The 14,688-nt window shown below is 40.4% G+C and overlaps 1 protein-coding gene across 7 annotated transcripts in view; it reads right to left on the bottom strand.

Annotated features, from left to right (window-relative positions):
• Window positions 1-14,688, bottom strand: part of clhc1 (clathrin heavy chain linker domain containing 1) — a 140,424-nt gene that overhangs the window by 78,690 nt on the left and 47,046 nt on the right. For all 7 annotated transcript variants that reach the window (XR_015428069.1, XM_087147452.1, XM_087147483.1 and 4 more), the window contains one exon: window positions 6,650-6,851. Coding sequence is in view for 6 of the 7 variants with exons in the window: in XM_087147452.1 (XP_087003578.1) it covers window positions 6,650-6,851 (202 nt within the window). In the remaining variant the exon portion in view is untranslated. The remainder of the gene's footprint in view (window positions 1-6,649; window positions 6,852-14,688) is intronic.

The raw sequence follows: 14,688 nt of genomic DNA, 5'->3' as shown, positions 1-14,688 counted from the left end.
CGTGGTAGAGTTTGTTTGCAATTCCGTTGATGTTACTCATTTTTAATATAAGGTATTTTAAATTTAACTTCACTTCAGTTAACTTTCACTTAACTTCCACTACTCCATGTCTAAAACTTCTTGCCCGCTCACTTTCGGTTGAACAGTTGGATTTGTTTCTTTTGGTTCAGTTGGTTTCCTTTTCAAATAAAACGCGAGTAAAATTCCCCCGATTGGTAGCCCACCCAGGATCAAGTATTGGTTGTCTTTAACCGTTTGAAAGTTCGTGTAGACTTTACTCGGTTCACTCGGTTTGCTCGTTTCACTCACTTTCAACTTAGCTAACTGCTGCTTCATCTTTTTGTTAAGTTTTTTACCCTGCTCCATGTGTTTCGGGTTTTTAACTTCAGATACTGTCTGTACCTGCGTCTTTGCTGGATTGTTGACCGGCGTCATGCTGGCGTTTGTTCTTCCGTTGACATCTTCTTTTAATATAAAAGGACTTTTCTTAAACTCCAAATGCTTTGTTGTAATTAGCATGGCTACCAGGGGCGACAGGTACACGCCGTACTTGTAACAAAGTTCGCTTAAAAAATGACCCATGGTTTGACTAATAATAGGGTCGTCGTTTAAGTCCTTAGTTAACGCTTCTTCAAATTTCAAGTCTATGTTGAAGCCCAAGAGTTCGATCGGAGTGGAAATACCTAGCAAACACAAGTATCAACTCAAAATCGAGTGACCTAGGGTTTTCACGATCTCTTTGCCGAATTTGACTTCGTACAATAGAAACAATTTTTCCTGTTCTTGTGGGCTAAGTGACTTGATGTCTTTGACTGTAAATTCTTTTTTAGGTACTTTTTATTTTCACCCGATGCTACCACTGAGCAGAGTCTATCTTTGACGTTTGACTTAAGCTCGGTTGATTCTGTTTTAACTTTTGAATCGGTAAGTATACTTTTGATGTCGTCCATTTTAATATATGGTTTTTAAATTTGTTAAACGTATGTTTAAGTCGTAAGTATTCGTAGGTGCAGTAGGTTAAATCAGCTACAATAACTAATTGAATAACTACCTGAACTAACTGTAACATTGCTGTTCTTTAATTATAAGTGAACTTATAAGTGAACAGCCCAGCTATAACAAAGGCGTAAGTAGTTTAAACTAGTTAACCAAGTAACTCGAATTAATTGTAACTATAAGTGAACTTAAAAAATGTTAAAGGTGTAAGTGGTTTAAACTAGGTAAACCAAGTAGCTCACTGGGGGCTCAGTATTTAAAACCAACTTCCTGAACTTCACGTCTCTTAAATGCCTTTTAATAAGTTCCCTTTTCTTATCGGGTACCACGTCATTCTCGTCTAAACACTGGTCAAAGCTGTTACGGTCTTTACAATGAAATAAAGCAGTCCAAGCAGTGTTCTCGTGGTAGTCTTTCAACACCGAATTGTACTTTTGGCTCAATAACCAACAGCTGTGCAAATAATGTCTGCCGCTAAAGGCCATCTTACTCAAGGCACACGTGCTGTTATTCTTGGACTTCTTGCGATATTTGATAAACTGATCGGCCGCACAATCGTCTACAATGAACAGGGTATCTACGCCATCAAATGCTTTTTGATAAAGTTCGATGGCTTTGTTTAGCTGTAACTTTTCCCAATCTACATGTAAGTCGCATAAATAAACATTGTCGTCTGCGTAGATCCATAGCCGTTCTAGGTAAGTTTTGTTCTCAAGCAACGTGGGACATATAATTACTATCGCTTCAAACGCAAACCTATATTCAGTTTCTAAAAGATCCAAAATCCACTGAGTTTTACCCGACCCAGTTTTACCCACGATCAATGCGCAGTGTGGTGATTTAAACATCTGGTTCATTATATTTTAAACTCGATCTAATATAACAGGCTCTTGTACATCTGGATCTTTTTATTTAACAAACTTAGTAAACCAAACTCTTAAAATTCCCGTCTTCTTCTGTCAATTGAGCGTCCATTGCCAAAAACATGTACATCGTCAAAGGTCCTGCGGTTTCAGCTTTGCGTTCCGTCTGTATCGATGTGTCACCACCTCTGCCAAGTGGTCTACCCGACCCATGCGCCGAATTATCGTCCGAACTCCTAAAATCGAGCCAGATACTGTTCTTATCTTTCAAATAGTCGGCCATGTCTACTCCGGTCAAGTTCAGGCCTTTGGTTAACGCGCAAGCCGATTCCGTATCCAAGTCACCAAAGTACTTGTTTACTTTGTTCCAATTTTGGTACTCAAACAGCCCTTGCGAATAGAGCTGGTTCATTTACCTTCGACCGTTACGACCGTTTTACTGATGTGCGGATTGTAAAATCTCTGCAGGTTCTTTACGTTTGGATCTTTGAACAGAATCAAGATGCCTGTTGGACTCTTAATTGTTTGATCAATGCTGATGTTGATGTTCCATAGCGTATCAGACTTGTTTACCCCTTGTTTTTTCCACGACTGAATCCTGTCAAAAAGGTAATAGACGGTGCTTTTGTGTTTACTCCTCAAACTTGGCGCCAGGTCTCGATTGGTTACTACTTCATATTCTAAAGTCAAATCCGAAATTGCGAAATTCCGTGGCCGTGTCTGTCGAGTTAACCACTTTGTCGTGACCGTTAAAAGTCAACTGATATGTCAGAGGTTCTTTAAACCCTGACGGATAGAAAGGTCCATGGTCCATCAACATCGGCGTGTCTAACGACATCACGTATCAATTTTTAAAAGCATCTGCAATTGCTTTATCTTTACCATTGTTTGCAGCTTCGTTTTTGTTGCCCGCACCTAAACGCAACTTGGCCATGTTGTCTCAAATTCTAAACCAAAGTACGCCATGTTTTTCGTCTGTGAAATTGGTAGCCAGTTATGAAATACGTCCGCGTCTCGGTAACTGACGATTTTGTTTCCCTGTAGGCTAACATTGATTTCTGAAACCAGGTTTTGCGCCACATTGTTAAGCACGGTTCAATTGTAGTCTGAGGCTCCGTCTAGGTCTAGTTTAAAAGCAAGTTTCACGGTACCCGGAACAATTACGTTGTCTATGCCTAAAGCGGGGAATTTTACGTTTAGTGTGTGGTGTGCTGCGATGGTGCTCGGGTTGTGAGTAATGGTTACTTCACATCTTTCACCCTTGATCGCGCGAGGTACTTTGGGCCTGCAACTCGGGTTTAGTTTTTTGGCGTATTGTTGGGACATTTTTCTTAATATATATAATTTTTAATTTATTGGGGTTTGAAAGTTCACTGGAAAACCTTAAACAGGAAAAAAAATGCTATTAAAGTTAAACCCGCTACAAAATAGTTTTTCATGTTCCATTAGTTGACTTTTCTTTCTAATCGTCTCGCTTTGTATCTCCAAAACCATGTCGCCAACATGATCGATATCTGCACGCATGTCGCCCAGCATCTGCCTTACGTCAATTAAGTCAGCTTGTATGTCTACCAACTTGTTTTTAATTTCTTCCTCCTTTCTTTCCATTTTTTAAAATAGAGTCAATTTAAATGTACCAATATGACAAAAAACCAACCAAAGTAGTTCCGCCTAAAACCCATATAAATTTGGGCATTTTTTGGTCTTCGGAAGGTTCGTAAAAATCATGTAACTTGGGTTCTGGTGGTAGACTATTATACAAGTTTTTACCCGTCAACTCCGAGTAAGCCCGTAAAGCTTGGTCTACGTCTACAAACGTCCGTTGGCTTGCAGCCTCTCATCGCACTCGCTCGTTTAGAAAGTCAAGCATGTGTAAGCCATTTTGCTCCCACTTTTCTTTCGCTTGGTTCAATTGTTCTACGGCTAAGTCGTGGCGTTTTTGTTCTTCGTCGACTTTACTGTTTGCCAGACTACCAAACAAATAATTTGAACCTCCAAATGCCAGAGTGTTTACTATCGCTCCTCCCACCGTCATTAAAGCGTTAGCCATTTTATTTTACAGTTAGTTCACTTTTAAAAGCTTTAACTTTAAAAATGAAAAAAACTTTTAAAAAACTGTTTTACAGCCCACAGGGTTATTGGAAAGGTGAAAGCACTGTCAACGCAACGCAAAAGACGGGTGCAGACAAGTCAAGTATTAAAAACTGGTTAAAAAAGCAGGCTATTTGGCAAATTTATTTACCCCCGCCAGATTACGTACTGAGGCCTAAAACGTTACAAACCGAGTTCGTCAAACCAAACGAAGCGCATCAGTTGGATATTTTATACTTACCTTGGGACTGAGTAAATCGTAAGACTTATAAATATGCTTTGACTGTAGTAGACGTCGGTTCGCGGTACAAAGAGGCAGAACCGTTGACCAGTAAAACCTCCGGGCAAGCGTTAGGAGCCGTGAAACAAATTTATAAAAGATTGCCCTTGACTTGGCCTACAATTATAATGGTAGAATCGGGGTCAGGATTTAAAGGTGAGTTCAAAAGTATGTTTATTAAGAAAGGCGTATCGGTATAAATAGGTGAACCAGGCGTACACAGGTCACAGGGTATCGTGGAAAGGTTTAACGTACTTTAGCAGAGCGTTTATTCGGTCATCATTACGTGCAAGAAATGTTAAACGTAAACATAGGTAACGTAGAATGGGTACAGCATTTACCCCAAGTCGTGAGATCATTAAATGAGGAAAAAACGTGTTTAATCGACGAAGAGCCTGCCGAAACTGTCAAATTAGATCAAGTATGGCAAACACCGAGTGCACCTGAAAAAAGCACAGAGCGAGAACTTCCTCCAGACATGGTTGTTCGGTATTTATATTACCCGGGTGAGCAAGAAGGAGGAACCGTCAGAAGAGCAACAGATCCCATTTGGTCTGTGGACGTTTATCAAGTAGAGAGGTGTACCAGTCAGTTTAAAGGGGTAAAAGGTAAACGCGTGAAAACAGGTCCCACTTTGTACTATCTGTTAAACGGGCCAAAAGGAGTTTTGTAAAAGAAGAGCTTCAGGTTGTACCTGAGGATACAGAATAACCACCCGAGAACGCTTAGTTTTTTGTTGTCTGTGCGAGTAGATCTAAGCGCCAAAGTCAAGGTGGCTTTTTTTAACCTTAACTGTGCAAAAACTGAATTAAGAGCCTTTTCTTTTTCTTTAAAATCTGAGTTATACACCCAGTGATAAACAATTTGCATTGTTCTTTTGTCTTAACAGATTGCTTAACTCGCTCTAGGTCAGATGCTTTGAATCCTCTAATCCTCAATTGACAGTGCCCGTAAGCTAACAACCCCGTTTGGTAATATATAGCGCTTTGTGTCTAACGGTGAGAGGCTTAATTTATTGTGCGACACCGTATCTGACGTTTGTCAGACCTAAATAGCTGTTGTTTGTTATAATGCTGCACCCGTTCAAATAGGCAACTTTTATGCATATCGTGCGACAACCGTTTTTGAGTTACTACTTTAATGACACCTTTTGCTTTCTTTAAATTTTGATCTTCCGTTAAAATCGAGTACATTTTCGGACTTATGCAAACCACTCCTGAAATGACCTTACCCCCAAATTCGTTCTTCATCTTGCCTATAACTTTTTTGTTTTTCGGATCGTAAATTTTATGGTCGGGTGGGTAATTGCTTAAGTCGAATAGTTTGTTTTTTACTCAAGTAGCCATTTAAATCGTCATTTTGAATCTGAACACGTAAACTGTTCGTATCTGTGTAAAGTAAATTTACTTTATCGCCAAAATTGGATTTTAGTTCGTTGTAGTAGAAATCATACATTAGAGTTTTGGATAGGTCGAGCACGTTTACGCCGCAGTAAATGGGCTTGTTTAATTTGGTTTTTACCCGATACATTTCCACAAATGAAAGGTTGCACTCTTCAAATGGTGCCGTCGATTTGTAATTCCGTTTAAAGGTCATTTTTTTTTACTTATTTGCGTCTTGTACGTCTCTCAATAAATGGCCGTCCATTCGAAATCTAACATTTTCCATCGCCTTGCCAAAAACCGAGTTGTTCATCAGTTTGAAGAAGTCAGAGTAACTCGACTACTGTGCTGATATGGATACAGTCTGAATCATGTAGCTTCAAAGTCTTTGTCGATACACTTTGTCGAAATCCAGACTTCGATAACCAGCAGTGAACGGCATTAAGTTCGTTCCGTCGACAACCCAGCAGATGACATCATCAGAGGACTCTCAGTTTCAGAGTTGGGTCAGGGCTCCCGTTGGGACCAATGGGACTTCGTGGTTTCTTGCCAAACCTGACATGTGGCAAAGTGTCAGTTTTAGCCCAAACTCGCACCACATCAACCACTGATCACAGCAAGATGAAAGCATCTGTCTTCTGTGGTCTCACTTCGGCAAGCCCTGTGGCTGAACTCAACTTCAGCGATCACCGAAGTTACTCTAACCTTGTCAGTTCCTTGATTGGAGAAGTCTTTCCAGCAGAGAGAGAGGAAAATGTGGTTTTCCACAATGTATAAGTGAAGTAGAAAACAAACTTCTATGATGAGCTAGATTGGACACCTTCCAAGAAGATATCACTTTTGCTCAATTTGTCCTAAAATTTTTAATTCCAAATTCAAGGCCTGTATGGTGTCAAAAGCCTTCAAGTTCATAAAACACTGCAGTGCACGGAACCTTCTATTGATCACTCATCATACATAATTTACTACATGTATGACTAGTACTGTGCATGTACCTCAATAAATTCTCTGCCGCAAAAGCCTACAATGCAACAAACCTTGCTTTCAGTTGAAAATTTTTCTCGGTGACAAGGTCTTTTGCTTTGGTTTTTGTAGCTAGTTGTACTTTCAATCGATCCTTTTGTTCTCTAGGTGTATAATGACTCTTTCTAGCTTGACGAAGGTTGTTGACTTGCTGATCTAAGCTGGAGCTTTGTTTACGAAGATGTTCAACATCAATTGATTCTCCAAGTATCAACCCTGTTGAGAAAGTCAACAAATGGGAATAAATACATAGTGGAATCACAACTGGAAGACAAGTTACTTTAAAGCAATGACTTTTTCACTTTCTAAGAAATATCAATTGTGTTTTTGAGCAACTTAAAAAACTGCAGTGACATATTACATGAACTAAATAAGTTCTGTAGAAGACTGTGATGGCTGTAGTTTCATTCCCTGTCACATTTCTATGCTCATCGGAAGTAGAGTGTCTGTATGTAATAAGTGATCCACTTTAGGCCTCACTCAAAATTACTCCTGCTAAATGTAAATACTCCTGCTAAACGTTGATTGTTGCCAAATTTTTCAGGGTTGAAGTAATGAGGAAAGTAATTGAGTATTGGAATTTCCAATAGGAAGTTGTAGATGAGAGATACATGTACAAGATGAAGAGCCCAACACCCTGATCACAACAGGATTTCACTTTTGCATAGGATTCATCTTTTTTTTATACTGCCTGTATAATAAGCTCTTTCATAGAGACTACATGAAGTCATAAAATTTAGAAGAGACTAAAAAAATCATAAAATAATGCAAGAATGAAGTAACACAAATGCCCTACCAAACCTACTCCTAAATTCACAACTTAAATTTTCAGATCACAAACAATATTTGTCATTTAGCAACTGTGACTTTAACTCTTGACATTTTCAACTTCAATGCAAAAGGCTTATGGCATTGCTGAAACGATGCCTAAGCCATATTTGAAGTTCCTAAGCAGAGTATTTCTCAAGTTACTGCACTGAAAAGATTTCTATGACCTTGACCTTTTAGACCCAATGGATTTTTAACTCAAAATTACCTAAGAGCAATCCACAAATCAAATTTGAAGTTTGTACTAAAAGTACTTCTCAAGTTATAGAGCTGGAAGGTTTAAGTTGTTTTAAACCTTTGTGACCTTGACCTTGAACCTTTCATCCCCAAATTGGCTTGGATGGCATTTTACACTAGCAAATAGAGGCAGTTACTTTTCAATGGCATATATTACCGACTGATGATCAATAAATACCAAAATACCAGAAAACTTTGTATTAAAGGAATATCCACACCACAGTATTCTTGCTAATGTGTTTGGAACGTTTGCTGAACCCTTTTAATAGGACAATGAAATAGAAATTTACACTGCACAATTCTTGTATGAAAATAAAAGTTTTGATATGAAGAGTGGTATTTCATGTGATGTGATGATTGTTTTCGGGCCAAATAGGGGAAAAAATTTGAACAAGGTGTATGGTGTGCAAGTAGGGTAAGGAACTGGCTTGTGCACCGTGTGGGTTGGCAGGGCAGAAGCTTCATGTACATGTATACATGAGGTTTCTAAACACAGTCCTTACTTTATCCTCAGGAATCATTTGCCTACAGGAAATAAAGCATTCCTCTGAGTCTGTGTTAAACACTCTAGGTATAAGGTCAAACTCAGTAAAGTTGTTTTGAAACCTTCTAACCACTTGAAATTGAATATGTCAAACCATTCTATTGAGGTTTACATGTACATGTATGCTCTTGTTCCGATGAAGTCATTTTAAAGGAATTCCCCATTTCTCCCCATAAGTACTACTCAAATATTATTGTTCTGAGCAATTCCTAGTAATTCATAATAATTCTTTCAGTGTATATTTCTAGACTGACTTGATGTCCTTGTAAACCTGTCTTTTGGGGGTTGATACTGTTATTCAGAGCAACTGTCTGTATTTCGTTGTTTCTTATACTATGTAAATTTCTACATAGAAATGTAGTTTCCTCTCACAAACCTACCATTTCTGCCCATGGGTATGACATTAATATTATTATCACACTGAGTAACTGTCTGTAATTCATCACGTCTAATTTTTGGTAAATTTTGAAATTGAGCTTGATGCGGTCATACAGCTGAAATAGAATCACTGGAATTATATATGTTGGTTCTGATGTTCTTCATATTTGCATTTGACCAACATTTGGCATACGGTAGTTTCCTTCAGCATTCTATTTGTCATTTTAAGATACAACATTTTCTCAATTTAGTTTTGGGGAATCCTGGGTCTTGGATGCAACACCAGAAACAAAAAGGAAAATTCCTGAAATTCTGGGAAATTTTGCGGGAGAAGTTAAAATTTGGAAACCTTGGTAGTTTTAAAAAAGGGGCAAAAAGGGATAAACTTGGCAAAAAGGGGCATTTTGGGGAAAAGGAAGGGGGAATCTCCTTTCCCACATTAAGTGTGAGTCAGGTCCACCAGAGAATACCTACCCAAACAGTCACTGTATATGCAAATGTCCCATGTGCGTATTATTTATTCCCTGAAAAGATTTGATCATCCATGGTGCACCCTGACCTCCCACAATGCAGCGCGGCATGATCATCCTTTTCGAAAGCTACTCAAAAGGTCGGAGCCAGAGTGGGGAGGACAGGTGGGAAAGGACTGTTTAGGTAGGTATTCTCTGGTAGACCCCACCCACACTTAATGTGGGGAAGGAATCTACAGCACTCTACCTACCCAAACAGTCACAACATATGCAGAGTAGCACCTGTCTAGGTGGGGGGTTGGCAACGACACATCTAATGCCAAGAATGTACTTTTAAATATAAACAAGGAGGAATGTATAAATTTAGGAAATGGTAAAGGAACTTCATAATGACTTGTCGTCCTAGAGGAGGTCCCTTCAACTTCTGTGCTGCGGACAGTAGGATTGTCCTGCCATTTGCGGTGTCGCTCTGCAGGACATTCCTCAAGTTGCAGGAGGTAGAAGGAGACTACCAACAGGCAGCTCTGCAGATGTCTGCAATGGAAACATCTCAAGAGTGAGACCAAGATGCAGATACTGCTTGTAGGGACGGAACAAAAAATACAGAGACCGTTCACATGCGTTCGCACGCGTTCCCTTCCGTTCTGCATGCCCTCCCGTTCACCCCCGTTCCAAAGAGCACTTTGGAACGCGTTCTCAACCGTTAGCTTGCATAAGTGATTCAGAGAGTATTATTATGTTAATTGGCCGTTCCAGTGCATGCGAGAATGCCAGGGTCACAACTAAGATGTGAAGAACATGCATACAAGCTGTTCTTGAGCCTTGGTTGAATAAGTGTCACCAGTGTTTGGTCCGGTAAGATGTTTTTTCTTCCCTCTTATAAAAGCTCATTCTGTCCCTTTGATGTACCGACTTCCCACATTACATTATACATTTTTAATAAAAACCCTTGTGGTCAAGGTTTTGGTAAAAAATGTTGAGGAGGGAAAGAAATAATATATTTTGATTGGTTGTGTGCTTGAAATAAGGAAAAAAATGAAAACAGGTAGAGGAAAAACAAACAGACCACGTCTAGGTTTAGACAGAAAAAACGCCAAGGAGGAAAGAATTTATATATTTTGATGGGTTGGGATAGATGCTCTGAATAAAAATGCAGTGGTGCCAGGAAAAAAATAAAAGCCACAAGTGGGAAAGGTGTGGATAGAAAATAAATGCTGAGGATAGGAAGGAAGAATTAACATTATTGGCGGGTTGGGTGCTATAAATAAAAAAAATGCAGAGGTGCTGGGAAAATTTAAAAACCAGACGTGGTCTAGCTTTGGATAGAAAAGAAATGCCGAGGAAGGAAGAATTAATATTATTGGCGGGTTGGCTGCTCCAACTAAAAAAGAGACTGTGGTGCAGAAAAAAATTAAAACCTTAAAGAAATGCCAAGGGGGAAAAGAATTTATATTTTTGGTGGGTTGGGTGCTCTGAATAAAATAACTGGGCGGTTGTGTTAGTGAAAAATAATAAAAACAACACGTGATCTAGGTTAGGATAGAAAATGCCAAGGAGAGAAGTATTAATATATTCTATTTTATCGCTTTGGGATAAAATGCATTACTCACCACAACGCACGTTGTTTAGTCTGTGAAACAGTCCTGGTCATCTGGTTTATACGATGGGAACAAGGTGCTACTGTCTCACCCATCACTGTCTTGCACTAGCTGGCTTATTCAGCAGAGGCCTAACAGGGTTCAGAGAATGTAGTACATGAACTTCTTCCGGGCCCAGACACTCAAAACTGTCTGGAGGGGAATAATTGGTGAAGCCAGAAGGCCACAAGGAAATAACTTTTGAACCACAGCAAGTTTGGCACTAAAAATGGGCCACTTCGGCTTAGATTTTCGAGGTGGCAACACACAAACTAAAACTCTGCTGGTTTGATTGCTGCTTTTTTACAACAGTTGCTCTCTACTGCCGAACTGTTTCAGTCGTTTTAGCCAAGGGGGTGGTTCCATGGATCTGTGTCTGACATTTCCTTTACACACAGAAGAGGCAACCTTATGGATTGCTGAAGTTATCACTGGAATTTACAGGAGTTGGCTTGCGAATTGGTTTCCTGGGACTGCGTGCGACAGGTTTGCAACATTTCTTGTACACGGACAAGCTGCTGAGATTGCCAGCACCTTTCCCCAGCTGGGTTGCCGAGCACCGGTCACGGTGCAGTATGCCCTGACAGCAACAGCAGCAGAAGCGCCGGGCCCAACGGTCGCCTACACCGTATGCCCCCTATCGCCCCCGCGGTCGGCCCCGCAAGTCCTCAGCTGCTGAGTCCAGGTCAGCGCCTACGAGTGCCGGAGCCTTCACCACTACGGTTGAAGCGGATCAGGCCACCACATCAGTCGGTAGATCGATGGCAGAGGATACCGGTGCGGCAACGTGCCCCGCCACAGTGACGAGCGGACAGGCCGGGAGTCTCAGCGCAGGTTTCGCTGGAAGCAGATTGCCCGGAACATTCACCTCTTCAGGTGGTGAGTCCAGTTCAATTGCCTTAGGACTGCAACCTGACGCAAAAACACACCAGAACAATACTGGAAATTCCCCAGCAGTATCAATTTAATGACACTTTGAAAAAAGTTGTTTGTTTTTAGGGCTCGCAAACACCCACTTTTGCTCCCACTCCTTTTGCATCGGAGCGGCGTCAACCGCATTCACATTGGGTTTTCCCCTTGAGCAGATCAAGACAACGGGACGCTGGCGTTCGGAGGCCGCTCAGCGTTATATTCGCCTGCTGGTATCGTGTCATTTTCCCAACGCATAATCAGACAGAGACAATTGCTTGTCTTGTGTGCATAGCATAGGGAACTGTCCACCTATTGGATGATATAATCAAGAATAAATAAAAATAAATAACAAAATACAAATATATAAACTACTGAAAGTAATACTAATATTTAACAGTAACAACGGCACCGGAACATTCCTTGTTCCTCTCCCCTTTGTTCACAGGGGATGTTTGGATACTTGGATTCCATCATAAGTCGAGCAGAGACCACACTCGGGACTAGGCACGACGTCCCCTGGAATGGCCTGGGTGGAGCGAAATATGGTGACGTAACAAATTAATGGCAGAACTCGCAGCAAGATGGCCTCGTCCGGCCATGCTAATCGTCCACTTAGGCACGAATGAGTTGGTGGAGACCGATTTTTTCTGTTTCCGACAAAGGCTGGCACTTTTCACAAGACAGTGTCTTGACACTAACCCAGAGGGGCAGTTGGTTTGGTCAGATATTTTAATGCGCGCCTGTTACTTTGGGTCTACTAATCCATCAAAAATGGAAAAGAAGCGCCATGCGATCAATAGGTGGGCATGTTTGCTCGGTAGTCGACTGGGAGTGTCAGTGCTGCACCACCCTCAGTTCAGATGGTCGGAGTTCGCATTGTATCATTACTATGGCATCCACGTATCTGACATGGGCAACAAATATTTTAGAGCCAACTTATAAGAGTTTCCGAAGTAAACAAATAAACAATTTACGCAACTTATCTCTCAGTGATTATAACGTAAAGCTAGTTGTTAGTAATGTTTCATTTTGTTTTTCTTAAACACTACACCAAGCACCCTCTTTTTCTGGTGGGGCTTATTCCAACCGCCTGTTCAAGCTGTGGAAAAACAGCATGCTTTATGTAAGATTTTCTTAATCTGTAAATGATAAATAGAATCACATGACAATTAATTTTAGGAAAAGCACCTACAGGTTCCGGTGGGGTTTGTCTGCATGGCAAGTGTGCCAAGGAATTCCAACCTGTTATGCCAAGTGTGGCAAGTCTTTCTGCTAACAACCTTGCCTTTTTCTGCCAAGTGTGGCAAGCCTTTGGCGAGTTTGTTCCTGTTTTTTTGCCAAGTGTGGCAAGTATCTATATGGCAAGTGTGCCTGAGTTTCTGCCAAGTGTGGCAAGTATGGCAAGTGTGCCAGGAAAATCTTACAGAATTTCTGCCAAGTGTGGCAACAGAAAGTGGCTTTGAAATCTGCAAAAACAAATAAACCTGCCTCTCGAAATCTTTGCCAAAAACCAAAACATGGTGTCAATGTGTGGTTTGTGCACATATACACTGTAGTTGGAGAATAACTGGCGGGTAGGGTGTTAGGAAAAGAAATGCCAAGGCGGGCTGTCAATCAGAAGACGCAACCAAGTCTTCTGGAACAATTGTTATACATGAGGGTCGGTCAGCTGAATCTTTGGTTGGATGAAAGCTCCTCAGAGACTTTATTTGGAATACTCTCCTGATTTTATTCCCTTGCTACTTTTATTTTTCTCCCGGTCTGAACAATAATGAATGGCCAGTGAATTAATCCCATAAAAATGGGTCTTCCATAAGTACTTCTATAAAATTTCCTTTTTTCCTCAAAGCACTTGACCATTGTATGGTACTAAAGTACTATCACCGACCATTACATTCCATGATTTCCCCCATCTATACAAGGTGCACAGACCGCTTGCATTTGTCATCCACGTTATTGCCTCCGACTGGGAGCTGTTTTGGATATGTCTGGATGAAAACTTTCCACGTCAGTAAGGGTCGGAAGTTTAAACGTTTAACCGTTTCAACAAAACAAATTAAATCCATTAGAGAGATTTTCCAAGACATTTAAACGGAACCAACTGTTGAAGGTTTCACAAAGCTCAATTGATGCAATCTGGGCTACTTTTTATTTTCAAAAGATGCTGCGAAAGTCGACACTTCAGGAACTCTCAATTACTCAGGCTTAGAGATGGTCAGTCTTGTCAAACCCTTAAGTACCGTTCTAAACATCGAACAAAAATATTTGGCTGTTACTTATTAATACTTAATATTATGATTTTTAATTGACTTCAACGCCAATACACCAAAAAAATACCTTGGGACTAAATGATTATTTGCAAGTGGCTCGGCAAATCCAGAAGACAAAAAAATTTTTGAATAAATCCACCCCCAGCTCTGCAGGAAAACAAATCTTCTGAGGAGTGATTGACAGCTCTATTGTTCCATTAGACACAATGTATCTTTTCAAGACTTTGGGTCACCCAGGCTATCTTTGAAGATGCCCCCTGTTCGTAGGAAGACTTGGGGGAAGATATATTGATCATAAATCCTCAGCCAATTACTAAGTTGATTCTTAGCAAGTACAGCAGCCACTGGATCCTACCGAGAGTAATGCCACTGTTGCCAAGAAAGAGTATCAACATGGGAAATCCTGGGCTCCTTCAAGCCCCTGCCGGGACTCTGCCTGGCTGCTAGCCAGACTTTGTTGTACAGCCTTGGATAAATTAAATAATGTTCCTTCACCTCCTTCTCTTCACATTAAATTATGAAAAATGGCATTTTCCACTCCATAAAATTTATAAACAACTTCTTCCACAAAAATTTATTCACCTTTTTGGAAGGAAAAATATTTTGCTGAAAAGCCCAAATGAATATATTTCTTATAATTACACAGTGATCAATTGCAACAACTTCCCCTCCGTTCTCTCTTTATTTTCTTGGAAAGTCCTATGTCGTCAATAACAGCACACCGGCATACACTCGGACAACCACAAATACATTGTTGTTGAGCTGCATACTGTACAT

The sequence above is a fragment of the Acanthaster planci genome, linkage group LG01 (genome assembly GCF_054643075.1).
Source record: "Acanthaster planci isolate LZ-2023a linkage group LG01, COTS_SCS, whole genome shotgun sequence".
Taxonomy (NCBI): Eukaryota; Metazoa; Echinodermata; class Asteroidea; order Valvatida; family Acanthasteridae; genus Acanthaster; species Acanthaster planci.
The sequence above is the reverse complement of the archived record's forward strand: the minus strand, read 5'-3'. Positions and strand labels throughout refer to the sequence as shown.